This window comes from Genypterus blacodes, unplaced genomic scaffold (genome assembly GCF_046128005.1).
Source record: "Genypterus blacodes isolate CSIRO-AG114 ecotype Tasmania unplaced genomic scaffold, CSIRO-AGI_Gbla_v1 ptg000037l_1, whole genome shotgun sequence".
Taxonomy (NCBI): domain Eukaryota; kingdom Metazoa; phylum Chordata; class Actinopteri; order Ophidiiformes; family Ophidiidae; genus Genypterus; species Genypterus blacodes.
The window spans coordinates 2600159-2615292 of record NW_027466850.1 but is presented as its reverse complement, the minus strand read 5'-3'; the positions used below and the strand labels follow the sequence as shown (position 1 = coordinate 2615292).

At 41.4% G+C, this 15134-nt stretch overlaps 1 protein-coding gene across 1 annotated transcript; it reads left to right on the top strand.

The window, feature by feature from the left end:
* The first annotated feature begins 472 nt into the window (after positions 1-472).
* lrrc38b (leucine rich repeat containing 38b) lies at positions 473-14734 on the top strand. The gene is made up of 2 exons (XM_076147078.1): positions 473-2018; positions 11245-14734. Exons 1-2 carry the CDS (start codon positions 1391-1393, stop codon positions 11490-11492), a joined length of 876 nt encoding a protein of 291 aa, XP_076003193.1. The 5' UTR covers positions 473-1390; the 3' UTR covers positions 11493-14734.
* Positions 14735-15134: the final 400 nt, after the last annotated feature.

Genomic DNA, 15134 nt, shown 5'->3' with positions numbered 1-15134 from the left:
AGATTAAACATGACATACAAACAATTATCATCAAAACAGAGAAATAAAAAAAATGTAAAAAAAAAAAAAAAATGTAAAAATTAAAAAGGTCAAATATTGCTAAATAATATAACATAAAATAATGCTGTGTAATCGTGTCTCTGATTGACAAGCGAGGCAGTGAGATTGTAATGAGAGCAGCCAGGCTCACTGTCAATCCGACATCTTGTGATTGTTGTCTGGGATTACAAGGTGAAAAGGTGAAAGACAACCATGAGGATTGCGAGTAAAACATCCTCAACACAATGTGGCTGAATAGCTGTGAAACACAAAATAACCTGAAAAGTAGTTTCACACAGAAATACAGTGGTGCAATAAATATCTGACTTTTGTGCTTCTCATGCAAATGACTCTCATCCCTCTTCACTATAGGAAGTGACATCACATGTTGACAGCAGGATTCAGGCACGCCTCCGTGGAAATAAGGAGAGAGGAGAGGGCATGAGGAAATCGGTGGGAGCTTCAGAGACAGACGCTGGATTGCCATGGCTGTGTGCTGTGCAGGGCTGCTCTCTACATGCATATGGCTCCTGACTGGACATTTGGATTCTCTCTCCATAGCAACTCAGCCTTGATACACAGCTGGACATTGCTGGGCTCTTCTCTCCTTTCACAGCATGTTGCAGGGCAGTAGGAGATAGAGAGGGAGGATAAGGGGACGCAGCTTACCACACACCTCAGCGATGTGCTGTGGGCTTGTCTCGCTTTCATTTCAGACCAGCAGGCTTTTCCACACAGAAAACCAGGACTAATGGAGGGATGCAACGATGTTCCTCTTCACTTGTCATGCTTGAATCACCCCTCCATGTATCTTTTTGTGTCAGAGACCCTACTGTCTTTGTCTGTCACTGCCGCCAAATCAACTGTGGGGTAACGCCGCGGACAGAACCCCCTCCTCAACCCCCTTCTCCCTCGTCTGTGCCCCCGGCTTCTCATCACTCTCTGCTGGCTCGTGTGTATTTACCTTTGTTACGCTACCCTCCCCTCTCTGGTGAGCTCTGTCTTCCTCGCTCTCCCGCTCCCCACTGCTTACTATCTCCCTCAGTTCGCTTCTTCAAAGCAGGCAGTCTGCCGTCCTATCTAAGCCTCCTGCTACATGATCTCTTAGAAAACATTGTTCACCGCTGCTCCGTCGCCTCTCAGTTCCTGAGCTCTTCCAGATTTCCTCGACAAGGATGTTTCTTCACAAGGATTGATTCCCTCCTCCCCTTTTCACTCTCCCCTTCCCCTCCCTTGTCCTCATCTCCTGCCCTCTGACCCTCACCCTCTTCTTCTGTGTCTCCACCAACCCCCACCTATTAGTCCTCGCCCCAAGCCTCTCTCCCCATAACCTGATTTCACCCCCTTGACCATGTTGCCATGTGTCTGCTGGCTCCAACTTATCCTCATCTTGCTGTCCTCTGTCTTATGGACCCGGGGGGAAAACTGCCCAGCAACCTGCCTGTGCCCGGATCCTCACACTGTGGATTGCAGTGGCCGTGGGCTGACTGATTTACCTGATGAGATCCCATTGGATGTGCGTAGACTTTTGCTGTCTGACAACTGGATACCCCGCATCCCCTCTGACTTCCTGGTCCTGTACAGTGACTTGGTCTACCTGGACCTCCGGAACAATTCTCTTTCCTTCATAGAACCCGGGACTCTCAGTACCTCTTCCAGGCTGGTCTTCCTGGACCTGGGGAGCAACAATCTGACTGAAATACCTACAGGGACCTTTGGTGAGTCCCGGAGCTTGATCAAACTACGCCTTAGCAACAACCCGTATTTGAGCATGGTGAGTGAGGATGCTTTCCTGGGCCTCACCTCACTCAGAGAACTGGAAATGGAGCGTAATGCACTTTCTACCCTAAAGGTGGGGGCACTGAGTCAACTACCCTCGTTGCGGGTAGTGAGGCTAGAGGGCAACCCCTGGGTGTGCAACTGCAACTTTGCCAGCCTGTTTATGTGGCTACTGGAAAACAGTCAGAAGCTTCCAAATGGTGAGTAATTTCATTGAGGAAACATTTACATTCCACCTGCTTGATCTAAATAAAGAACAGCCAAAATGATATCAGCGCATCCTTTTCTATAAAGCTGCTTTGTTGTATCTGTGGTTCACTGTAGAGGAGGGAAGCCCCCCACCCCCCTCCTCCTCCTTGATCTAATTTTGTCTCTTTCTTCCTCCACCCCCATAGCATATAATGTGAGAGTGTAATATGAGACAATAAGATTTGCTTAGAGGGGCAAACTGCAAGGATGCTTTGTATTTACTCAATTTCAAAATGAACCCACTGTCAGGGAAGAAGATTGAATTGTTTTGCTTTTGTTGCAGAATCTCTGCAAGCACATTTATTTATAAACGTCAACCAGGTGCAGGAAATGCAAACTCCACTCCCAGTCTCCCCTGCATTAGTGTGTGTGTGCATGTAGTTTAAGGGGCACACAAATGGAATATAAAATAGTGTCTATATGTGTGTTGTCTCACGCACTCTCACTGTGTAGTTATCTATGAAATAACCCATCACAGGATCACCCTAGTAGTGGGCACATTCTGTTTACATTTGCATTGACTTCCAACACTGGATGCTAATTTTGTTGTTGGTAAACCAGTCACCATCACGATTGCTTCAAATCAAATGTTTGCGACTCTGAAATGTTTTTTTGGTCACCAATGGAGTTCATCACTGTCATCTCTAACCAACAGCTGTTCTAATAAGTTCAGCCACTCAACACCTGCATCTTCTTTCCATCCTGATCTCTAAAACCAGATTAAATGAGATGAATGTGGCTCAGGGTGTTGTGATTTATATCTGTGCATGTATTTTAAAAAGATAATTCATTTGACAAACACCGTATAGTCTGGTACAGATGTCGTGTTCACGTCCTTTTCTGTCATTGTTCCAAGGTTGCATGGTTATGAATCGTGACATATAAACAAAGGACAACAAAAGCAGCCCAGCCAGCTATCTTCTTACTTTCAATATGCCTTCTTTGAGATTCGTTCTGATCTGAGCTGACCTGATGTAATCCCATGTATCTACTTACCAATTCAAATGTAGGGTCAAACTTTGGTTATGCTTTTGCTAGCAATCGCATTTGTTCAGCTTCCCACAGATACTGGCCCGCATGGAGCAAACTGCTGACATCTCAAAATCTAACTCCTTATACATTTAGGCCATGGTGTTCTGTGCTTTTGATTCAGTTCCAAGTTTGCTCTTCAGTCTTTCCACATTCACACCCAAAATAGACAAGTTTGGGCATGTGAGGAAGAGAACTTGTAAAACTGGCAAGAATGCCTAATTCCCTGCTGCAGGAGGCTGCAAGTGCATTCATCAGTGGTTCTGAGTGTTGTCAACTGCAAGGCATAATGAATTGCATTAGCTGCACTGGCCAAGCAGATGTCAACGGCAAGCTGAAAGCCTGGCCAAGCTTGCATGGCTGCCAACTCGCCCCAACGTATACACACAAAATGAGCTCATAATGTACATCTAACATCATATGCAGCTCCTACAGGGCCATCAGAGCCTGTTTGCCTCATGACCCCAGGGACCAGCTCAGACAGAATACACACACTTTCATAGAGACTCCATGAACTGCTCTGTTTGATCTTTTGTAGAGGACATATTCTATTCTGCTCTTTTGTTCTGTAACTATTAGGGCTGCCAGCTAATGCCAATAAGCAGGAAGTCAGGATGACTTATGTAATATTTTATCAAGAGGAAGAGTTATTTATCATGTCCAGCTCCTCTCTTCTAGGACGATGCAAATGAATCCTTTATGGGTCAAAGAGGACAAGATATTGCACAGAACTGAAAATATCTTCCAAAACCATTCTTTGTTTACTTTATGAATTATTAATTGAAGGTGCTGTTTGTCTTTGTTACTGCAATATTAATGACACCTGAAGGCAGAGCTCATGTGTAGTTCCTCTTGGTTGTATTTATGTGGACACATGGTGCTGCTATTTTTACATTCTGGGTTTCATAGTTTACGGCATCAATCGTAAATCGTAACCTTTTATTCACCAACATGGAGACACAGTGATCAGACAGATTTAGCACAAATAATCATTCAACTTATTAACACTGCTAAGTCTATGTCTATCAGTCACTGTTGAGTCCCGAGTGTATTAACCTGTTTTCTCTACAAAAGCTAAGGAGCAGTAAAGCTTCACTGCAAGCTGCTCTGGAGAGACACTATCACCACTGACAGGATGTTTTACTCACCATCACCACAATGTGGGTCAGACTAGCTTAGCAGAAGTGCCTCCCGCAGATCCCCAGGGCAGCGCTTTTTGTCGGTGGAACATTATTTCCACAAGACCGTCTTGGTTGAAACCAACACTGAAAGCTGCAGTGGTGGACCCTTTCCCACTTTGCATGAATATGCAATCTTTGTGTCCTGCAGTATTATCTACAATAGATAATGGGACTTGTATTTACCTCTTGCATTCACTAGCATCGCTTCCACATTCTGCGTGTATTGTCATTGGATTTTATATGTCACAGTGTTATGCTGCTGAAGTTTATGGTTCCTCCTCGCTTCATGGTTTGTGCTTCATCCATTAAGAATAACAAATAACATTTTCACACAGGCTATCAGTCTCAGTGTTCCAGGTCCAATTACTCTTTTACAGCCACAGCTCCCAAACCAAAATGACTTTATTAACAAGGCTACCTTTTCATGGGTGGATTTGATTTCACAGTGTGTCTCTTGTGTAGACAGACAATCAGAATCACAATTCACTCTGTGCATTTACATTGACACTTTACATTAACATTTCTATTTTCATGTCAAGTTGTAAACGTGATCAGTGATGCTGCACAGATACAGATCAACTGTTAAACAACCAAATAGAAAGTAGCAGGAAGATTGAAGTGAGTTCACAGACGGGTGACGTCCTGTCACACCTGATTAACATAATGAGTGAGCTCTGGATCTGGAAAAAATGTGATGACCTATTCCCTGGAACATTTTATGGGTAGTGGCTACGCAGTAACAGATGGACACTCATTATTTAATGAGGTTGACTTGATAAGCTTTTTACAGAGTATCAGCTCTAATAACCATCATCAGTGTGGGTGTTCAAACTAATATCTCATTCATCATAGCACAAATGAATTACACAGACAGATATTACTGTTTAAATTCTACATGAGTGTGTCCTTTCATCTGTGTGGGTGTTTCATTCCAAGGTCTCTTTCATCATAGAACAAAATCAATTACAGAAACAGAAAATTGGCGTTCAAACTTTGAGTGTACCAAAGTGCCACAGCATTAAACATCACAGTAGCTGGGTAAACAAAAAAAAGCTGAATCCAATTTGAATTGGATTAATAAATCATTTCCAGAATGGATTAGTACTTAATAATCATCTTGTTCATCTTATATGTCTCTAGTTGCCCAGTCTGCATGAACACGCTGCTGCAGACCCCATGCTGTGAACCCAATTCCCATTCCATTTTACACATCTTGATTTCCCCTATGATTTTGAGTTGAGACAAAGGAGCGATACTTTTCTGTTTACATAACTTTGATTACTGTAGGTCAGCGAACAGCAAGTGGGTGGAAGATGCTTGAAATTATGGATTTTGTTTGTCAGGGATCAGATAAACAGATCTCTTTCCACGTGGCTGTGTTTGGTGAAGGCTTTATGCATGCAGGTCAGAATGATGGCAGAGCTGCATGTGACATTCAGATCAATGCAAAGACAAATAAAACAATTCCAAGCAGCTAATAAGCAAGGTAGCTAACCTCTGGGTTTTGGGATTTTTGATAGATTTTTTTTTTTGGGAGCAATTACGTTTATAAATGTTTTAATGGAAGGATGAGTGTAAACATGATCCACTGCTGTCTCCAGTGCTCTTGGGTTAAGGATGAACAAAGGCCATGTATAATTCAAAGTGACACAGTTCTACAGCACATTAGACCAGAGTAATTGGAGCCATAACTGCCCTCAGGCCAGGGCAGGCCAGCTCCCATGGGCGACGGAGGCCAAGGCCCATCATGGAATCGCTGTCAACAATAGCAATGACCTGAAGAGTCCCACTTCAAAGCAGTAGTTTGTGTGACATGCTGCAAAGGAAAATTCAGACTTGGACCCTATCATGTTTCTCCCCGGAGACCTGTTAGCATACAAGCAGCTGAAACTATGATGCCATCCAACAGCAGTATGTCACACAAACACACACGCACACACGCAAGGCTATAGCCCAACATTGGAGTACTTTCTATCTTTAAGCCCCTGGGCATGTGATGAGAAAATATCTATTCCATTAACATGAGGTGACAGCTTCTTTTACCTTGGCCTAATTTAATGTTTATTTAAAGTTGGGACATGAGAGAGTGTTGGCAGGGGAGCGCAGTGTGTGAAAAGATGGACAGAATTATACTGTGTGAAGGCCTCAGCTGCTGCGTGTACAGAGACAGCAAAACATAATCTGCCATGGTCAGGAATGAAGGATGAAGGGCCAGGAGCTCTCAGTGCTGCTTTGGAGTCTTCAACCTCGTCCCTGGACACTACCTGCCAGGCTTTTGTCATCATGTAAGTTGTGACGTGAAGATAATGGCAAACTGCTGCATTTTACTGTAATGAAAACCGTGTAAACACAGCAGACATTGCTCACTTTGCAACTATCTTAGCTTGTATTTTGGAACGGGTCAATCACTGTGTAGGATTTAGAGGTTTGCAGTGACGGTTTGACTAACAAAGTATTGCTAACAGCATGTAAGAACCATAATGTGACTGAAACTGTGATCATCTATTTGCTAAAATTGTATTTACAAAAAAAATTACATCCAGATCGGAATCGAAATTGAGTGAGTTGAGCTCCTTAAGGTTTCTTTGAGTTGAATAAATCAGTGACTGCAACTTCAAGCTGCAACTGTAACTATTCAACAAATCAGCCTCAGTTTACACAGCTCATGCATTATCTAGCGAGCTGGATGGTCACAAACACAGAGTGACATTGACAAAAGCCCGCTGAAGGCAGGAGTGTGGGTGCACAGAAAGAACAACAATATAAATGTATTGAATTTCTTACATTTACAAGTAAAACTGGAGGCAACCAAACGCAAGAATAATTCATTTGTGATCGTGACTCAACTCACCGGGCTCACGGGAAGGAGTCACTCTGAACATGTGAAGAAAGGTGACTGCTGAGTGGAGAAGGACTGCGTGCATTCATCCTCCTCTCCTCTACCCTCACTCTCGCCCTCTACACACGAGTCCCTCATTGTGTTTCTGACATATTCTCTTCAGATTCTTTATGTCATTACAACTGAGAACTTCAATCTCCAATTCTGTTCTCTGATTGGATTTCTTTCCATCTCCTGAGTATTGGACCTCAGAGTCACATTTATCTCCTTAAAAAAAGGTGGGGAGAGGGCATTTTGGTGAATCATTGTCCCTACTGGAGTTCCTAGGCAGAGAGTCCTGACACCAGATATTCATCATCTGATACAGCCAATTACAAATAAAGTGTAAATAAGCCTGCTAATGCAAGATTGTGGTGATTTTGCCTGTGCAATCAGTGCAAAGATCAATCTGAACAGACAGCACGGTGTTAGGGGAGTGAGGAGGTACAAGCATCCAATATCAGCCTGTCACAGCTCAGTAGATCAATCACAGTCGACAGAGCAGATAGCCGCTCCTTCAGGGTGGCTGTAATCCTTAATGTAATCCATCAACTGTCCTGTGAGGGCCGGCGTTCCTGTGTAGTGTGAGGGCATGATTTGTGCCACATTACTATGTTTTAAACTCCTTCAGCAACCATTCGGATCTATCAGGAGGCATTTATGGACAAATAGACTGACGCATTAGTTCAGCAATTCACTGTGTTCTCCCTGACCTTTGTATTATTTTATTAATCTTGAAGCTCGTGTCTATGAATGTCAGAGTGTTTCATTTCCTAGTGTTTACTGAAAGACCTTCTTTGAAGTGTTTGTTTATTTATGTTTGTTGTACTCATCATGTACAACGAATGTACTGATGGTGCACCAGGGTCAAGTGTTCACCAGGCATTCGGTCTGCTGTTACCGCCGGCAAGGGGGTGTGTTAGTGTGAGTTCATAATGATAGCAATGGAATTTTATGAATTTTTGTGGAGAAGTTTGTTCAAAAAGGACATTATTGTGGATTTTGCGATGGATTCATATCAGTTTAGGTTTGGCCACGGGCTCTAGATCAGTGGTATTTTTTGTTATTTCATTTTTTTAAACATTATGTTTATGCCATAGACAACCATTTAGACTGGTGTTCAGAGATGCATTTTAAGATAGGAGCCTTATTTATCCGTGTGCCCTGTAGGGCCCAAATGAAAACTACCCCTATCATCTGCTGGAGATGGTGCCGATTTATTTTTAATGTATCTTCAATAGCTGCAGAGCTCCATGCAGAACACGTCCACCATGACTGTATCACTCATTCCCATTTATATCTCCTAAAATTTTTCGAGGGGGCCAAGTAGTCAGATTACAGTTTTGTAACATATACAGATTGCACTTTTTTTTGGAGACATGTTTGGCCTTGGCAGAGGTTTGCGCTCCCTGGATGCTTTCTTGTTGATCAAGAATCTAGGACAGGCAAGAGCAGGCAGTCCAGTCTCAGAGGCAGAGGTTATGTCCCTGAAGTGATGGGTTACTTCACCATGTCACGAGTGCGCTGTGAATTAAAGATATTGTCCATTCATCTTAAGCACAGACAGGAGAGGCTTTCCAATATATTGGATTTTCAAATATGAAGTTCTTTTGCAGAACATTAAGACTAAAGGTGACTTTTGTTGTTGTTGTAGCAATCACATCCTGTTGTGAAGAACACTGGAAATGCAAATGACATCAACTGATCTGTCACTCTGCTGACAGATCACTTACCATATGATTATCATAATATATTACATTATTTTAAATTGTAAGCCAAGTGGTTAGTTGTGCAACAACAAACATGTTTTCTGTTTCTTATTTTAGAGATACATGGATGCACAGATAAAAAGTCTTCCACGCCCGCTCACACGCTCTTTTTTGTCACGGATTATACCAACCGTCACTAAATGTATCATGCACTGGTGAACTTGTTTGTTTGTATGCCAGAGGAAAGCAGCTCAAGTCTGTCTCTTTAATAAAGACATGCATGTTGCTGAGACAATCTGACTGATGAATAATAACAGCATATGTCACGGCTTTGTTTTGGTTTGTGTTTCCCACACATATGACAGACATCTTGGACGTGATCATGCCAGCAGTCGGCGTGTTCTTGACTCATTGTTTATATTGGCTCTTCATCAGCGCAGAGCCTCATGCAGATTATTTGGTCTTGCTCAGTGAATATTATAGGATATTATCTAGCAGTTAATAACACATTAAACTGACTATTGAGCAAAGGCTTGCTGTTCTGCTGTACTGTACTGTGTGAATTTGCATGTACAGAAGCTCAGGAAAATATCCACCCACAGTGAAAGCCTCTATCTACCCACCTATAAGATAACAGTTACACCAATATCTTTAGCTTTTCATAGGTTTCCAGAGGGAATCTAACTCACTGTATCCTCAGAAAGGATTACAAATTTAGGAGGAGGAAAACAACGGGATAACTATCACTCTTAATGAGGATGTGCTCATTGTCTTTTTTGATAGTAAGATCGATAATGAGAGAGTAATTTGAGGCCGATGCCGATAGAAATACATTATGTAGCACAAATCCAAGGGCCGATAAGTGTCGTTCCGTTTAGATATACATGTACAAACAGGAGCGGAGTAACATTGTCTCAGGGGAAATGTTATTTGTAATCATTAGTTAGAAAAGATTAGAAGTGTATGTTTCTCCCTGAAGATGGACTGGAGGATGTGTCTCTTGAGGAATTACCCTTGAAATCCAATAAACCACTGTCAATGTCATTTTCCATTTAAATCATGTAAGACCAATACACTATCCTGAAGTGACAGACACACTGGAGGGAAGGACTCGCTGATTCATCAGGCTTTCATTCTGAGATGAGATTGGTGAAGGTGCCCCTGTCTCAGACTGTGCCCTTGACGTCGCAGTAAATTTCAAAATGTAACTAGAAGTAGGATTTAATATGCAAGTGGAGACATTTCTAAATAAGTTTGTTTGGTGCAGCTGGACCTTTCCATTAAAATGATTGAGACTAGCTGCACAATCCTCCAAATGTGGGATTTTGATAATAATTTTAGAAAATAGATAATCTACATCTGGATCTGCATCTGCATCCAAATACACGAACAGGTCAAACATGCTTCATTTCATATGTTTATGTTGCTGCATATGTGCTACAAACGAATGACCCAAATAGATAAATAATCAGGACCAAAGCAATATTCTATATTCTCAACAAACTGCAAATGAGATCAGTGATAGAACTGTTTACCCAACACTGTGCTCGGTGTTGGCAGAAACATAGAAGTTAACATCCAGATATTAAACTGCAATGGCTGCAGTACTGTAACAACTAGTAAATGTCTAAATAACAGCAAATGATGATGTAAGGGTGTTCACGCAGAAGACCATAGAAAACTGGGGTTTGATCCTTGATAGTGGTACCTGGTTTGCTGTGCACCAACCAATCAAGTTGAATCAAAAAAGCAATTAAACACTTGCGAATTACTGAACTTGGCTTTGGCTAATCATTAGTAATGCCATTGACTTAATGTATTGATTTTGAGTCTTCTCAGCTTGTGCTACTGTTGGCTACATTTTCTCGGCTGTTGTCTCTTTTGTTGTGTCGCCAATGCAAGTGCAAGAAACATGGGTCAGGCAGCAAACATCAATAAATTACGAGTGTAGTTACCCAAGCTTGGTTTAAATGTAAATCTATGTCCCTTCTCGGCTGTTGTCTCTTTTGTTGTGTCGCCAATGCAAGTGCAAGAAACATGGGTCAGGCAGCAAACATCAATAAATTACGAGTGTAGTTACCCAAGCTTGGTTTAAATGTAAATCTATGTCCCTCTGCAGTCTTGAGAAATGTGTAAAACGCATCTTATCCAGGAATCTATGTTCACAGTTCAAACATTAGGAGTCATTCATTAAAAGAGGAGATAGTTGGGCGAGAGGCCCACTTGTTCCTCTGCGTAGCTTCACAGCAGAGGAAGATGTCGTTTTTGAAAGGCTGCCTTGAGATTGAATAAGGCCATATGTCTGTAAATATGGCATGAAGTATGGCAACTTGCCGTTAGCCTGCCTTGCTAAACTGTCCTCTGACCTATTTCATTGTAGGATTGGAAGGCCTGGAGTGCTCCCTCCCCATGGACGGCAGACGTGTGTCCCTGACCCAGCTCTCAAAGGACAGCTTCCGTGAGTGCCAGAACAGCCTCACACTAACAGACCTGCTCATCATCATTTTCTCTGGTATCTCAGTGTCTGTGGTGGCGATCATGACCAGCTTCTTCCTGGCTTCAACTGTTCATTGCTTCCAGCGCTGGAGTAAAGGCACAAAAGGGGATGAGGAGGAGAGTGAGGAATGACACGGAGAAGTTCACCTCCGACAATGAGAGGACAACACTGACTTTAAGCACTAAACAAGTACATGCTGCTTCTTCCGTGTTGCATTCAGGACTGCTTGATGATCGGAGTTTGCCCTCGTATGGCACGTGTTTTAAATCTCATAGTAATGGACATTCCCACAAAATCAACTTAAGCTCCAATAAAAATAAGAGCGCCCTGTTCCACTCTAAAATTGTAGTATGGAGTTCCCTTTTTTGGCTGTGGTCATGTTTTATGGCCATAGGCTCTAAAATATAAGGCCCACACTAATATATCAGACTAATATCTTTATAATGAAAGAGAAATAACTGAGTGTTGTTGCAGTCCTGTCACGTTAGTCTTAGTCCAGCCAACAACAACAGCATTTACTCATCCTGGACGTCCAACTCACGGGTCTGCAGTTAGTGATGCGACCTTTTAGATGACCATTATTGATTGTCCTTGAAGTTTGTCTGGGCCGAATGCTCACTCCCATAATAAAGGATGTCTTATTGACCAGTGACCTCAGTATTTAAAACTGCCTATAACGATATGCTGGCATATCCTGCCATTTACAGTGTCTTTTTTGGACAGCCTCACTTACTAACATACACAATTGGTTGACAAGCACTGGCCATGGCTCATGCTGTTTCTCCTGCTGCATGTAAGATTAGACAGCAGTAAAGGTTTCAGCCAGACAGGAAGTGTTGAGACATGTTGGGATGTGTTACATAGCGGACATGCAGTAGGTCAGGAGAGCTGCCAGTGATTCTGCCCATTCTTTCAACAGTATATTCATTATATATCACAGCATTACGTACCAAATAATACAGTGTACAGTCAGCGAAGTGTTACACCAACGTATAATAATATATAATGATAACATATAATTCACAAAAAGGATATACAGTATATTCTTAGATTGATAACTGTGAACTGTGTAGAAAGAGATCTATTAAATATTGACATATAATCTTGACAATTATGGCAAATATATTGTATTAACATAGCGGCTATTTAGAACTATTGTGTCAAATAATGCACTTTAAATGGTGAACCTGATTTTGGCAAGCCCCTAATAACACCGTGTAGACCAGTTTTGACTTTATTTGCCAAAAATTAGGTTTTAGGTGTAGGAGAGGTTTGATGTGGAAATAGAGTGTTAGGAATAGCTCCTGTTGAGGAGGCATCAATACAGCCAACACACACTCTGTATACACATATTGTACTCAAATGGTTCTATTCTCAGAGGTTTTCTTGAGAATCTGTGTAGCTTACAATTTAACCAGCCCTCTTCTCTTCTAGAGTCTTCAAACAGCCTGGCAAGATGTTAGTTCTTTATGGGCAAGTAGGGGATAAAATAGACATCTTTGTTGTGAAATTGTAAAATCTAGAATGGATGCCTGATCTTTCAGTCCTTTAAAGTGAAGCTGCTGATTGGAACAGTTTGCAGGTCAGGCAGTACAGTAAATCCTAAATTAACTAATTGGAGCACTGCATTTCATGGGATTCTGTTACTTATTTGTCATTCATTGGTATGTAAAACCCTCTGTCAATAGGATTTGGAATGCACAAAGCTGCCCTACCAAGAAAAGGTACACTGCATTGCTTCTCAACATTCTTGCATGAATAATTCAGAAAAACTGATATGAGGCAGAAAGAATGCAGAGTCTCGACATGCAAACAGGCAGAGAATAATACCTAAGATCAGTCATTCATTTCTGTTTATTTTTTATTCTTGAAAGGAAATAAATTCTATGTTCTTTAGAGGTCGGAATATTGAATAGGGAGTGTTCTGAAGCACATTTTGCAGATAGGGAGAGAAATAAATGTGGCCTTATTGTGCATTTGTTATTTATCGTCTTCAAATGTGATGTCCTGAAATGACCACATCCTTATCACCAGTGCACAAGTGTTATGTGTTACGTCATAGACAGAATTCAAAATATGTTAAATGTGGGGCACTTTGATCCGAGCTTCATCTTCATGGACAACCGCTGATGATGAGATCCATTTAATTTAATACGTTTCATATTAAAGGAGAATACCACTGAGCTCCAAATTCTGAATATGCAATTCATATTCCGTTTGAGAGATTAACAGTAATACGTCTCTGAGGCAGAGAGACTCTGGCTCTCATGGTCTATGATTTAACACGTTAAGAAGGGCTCTCTGGCAAAATACGAGAACAAATAATGAATAAATCAAGGGAAATACAAAAACTAATTTTGCATGAGTCAGGAAATTGTGTTTGCTGGCAGGAGACGAGCAGGTAGAAGCTGTTGTACGTTCATGCGTGATGCCCTTTTCTTCACTGGCAGCACCTCTTTCTCATCACCCAGGGGGGGAGAAGGCCACCTTTCAAAAAGCAGCTGCTGAGGCTTAATTAAAAAAGGTTCAATCTTTCACATTTCTTACATCAGATGCTTTTTTTCTCCACTGACCAATCGCAACTGGAAGAAATGTACCATGTTGTGATGGTGTTGTTGATGGTATCGGAGTTCCTAGATAAGAGTATAAATGCCCCCTGCTGCTCCCTCCAGTGGGCGATGTCATGTAAGAGTCTCTGTCACCATCAACCACCAAATCAAAACCTATTTTCATCATTAAAACCTAAACCAAAGCCAGCAAACTGATCTCACAGACTAGTCGTCCATTGTTGTACTTTAAGGGCCAACGCGTGAACGTACAAACTTCTCCCTCTTGTAAAAGTGGATTCAACTAACGTGAGTGGTTTTCCCCTTTAATAGCTGTCAAACTATGTGTAGGCGGAGGCACAACATCAGAGATTTTATACATATCATTTCAACTACTGTGTAGTTACTATTGTATAATAACACTGCAAATTATTATGTTAGCTTAGGTTAGCTTGAAACATATGTTAGCATGACATTTCTTTTCTCTTACTGTTTTATTTAAATGAGAAATACCACCTCGTTAGAGCATGTAATGTTGTGTTACCTATAGTATAAATTTCAGATTCATGTCTATTTTTCTATTAAACCTTTAAGAATAAAGTATTTATTTACTCTGTCAGTCCATAGATCAATTTCTGGCATCACATTCTGGAAAGACATGAGTGTGTGCATTCATACAATTATTTGTCTTTACGTTGTTTTAAATACCAAAATACATGTCGTGTTTCGTCAGACAAATGTCAGAATGGCTCAAATCTTAATGAATTAATGACTGAGGAGAGTGTGGGTGGTTGCTGCAGCTGAATGCATTTCAAATGTCAAATGGTCGCTGTCTAACAAAAGGTATGTGTAACTGTATATTAATGTTTGGTAAAAAAAATGAATAAAATCTTTTTTTCCCTGCCCTTTGGGTGCATATTATTTAAGGGTTTGTACAAAGAACCAACAGATAACAGCAATAGCAAGCTGTACATATACGTACATTTACTCTTGTGTTGGTGAGATGTCCTCTCCAGGCCAGGATTGGACTGCTGCCCCAAATGAAGGATTTTCCTATACCTCAGGGTCTCATGTGTGGATAGGATCATGCACATATGCACTATACCGGACTGTTAGAATTACTGATTCATCTCGGTTCCAACTAGGTTTGAGGTCGAAGGAAGTTAAATTCTCCTTTAATCCAGTGCTGCCCTACATGCAGAAAATGTGTCCAAAATGGGAATGAGA

Excerpts from the sequence above, each read along its gene's own strand:
- lrrc38b (XM_076147078.1), top strand. The coding sequence starts at position 1,391 with ATGTTGCCATGTGTCTGCTGGCTCCAACTTATCCTCATCTTGCTGTCC. Across the intron at positions 2,019-11,244 it reads CAGTCAGAAGCTTCCAAATG|GATTGGAAGGCCTGGAGTGC; the intron begins GTGAGTAATTTC and ends ATTTCATTGTAG.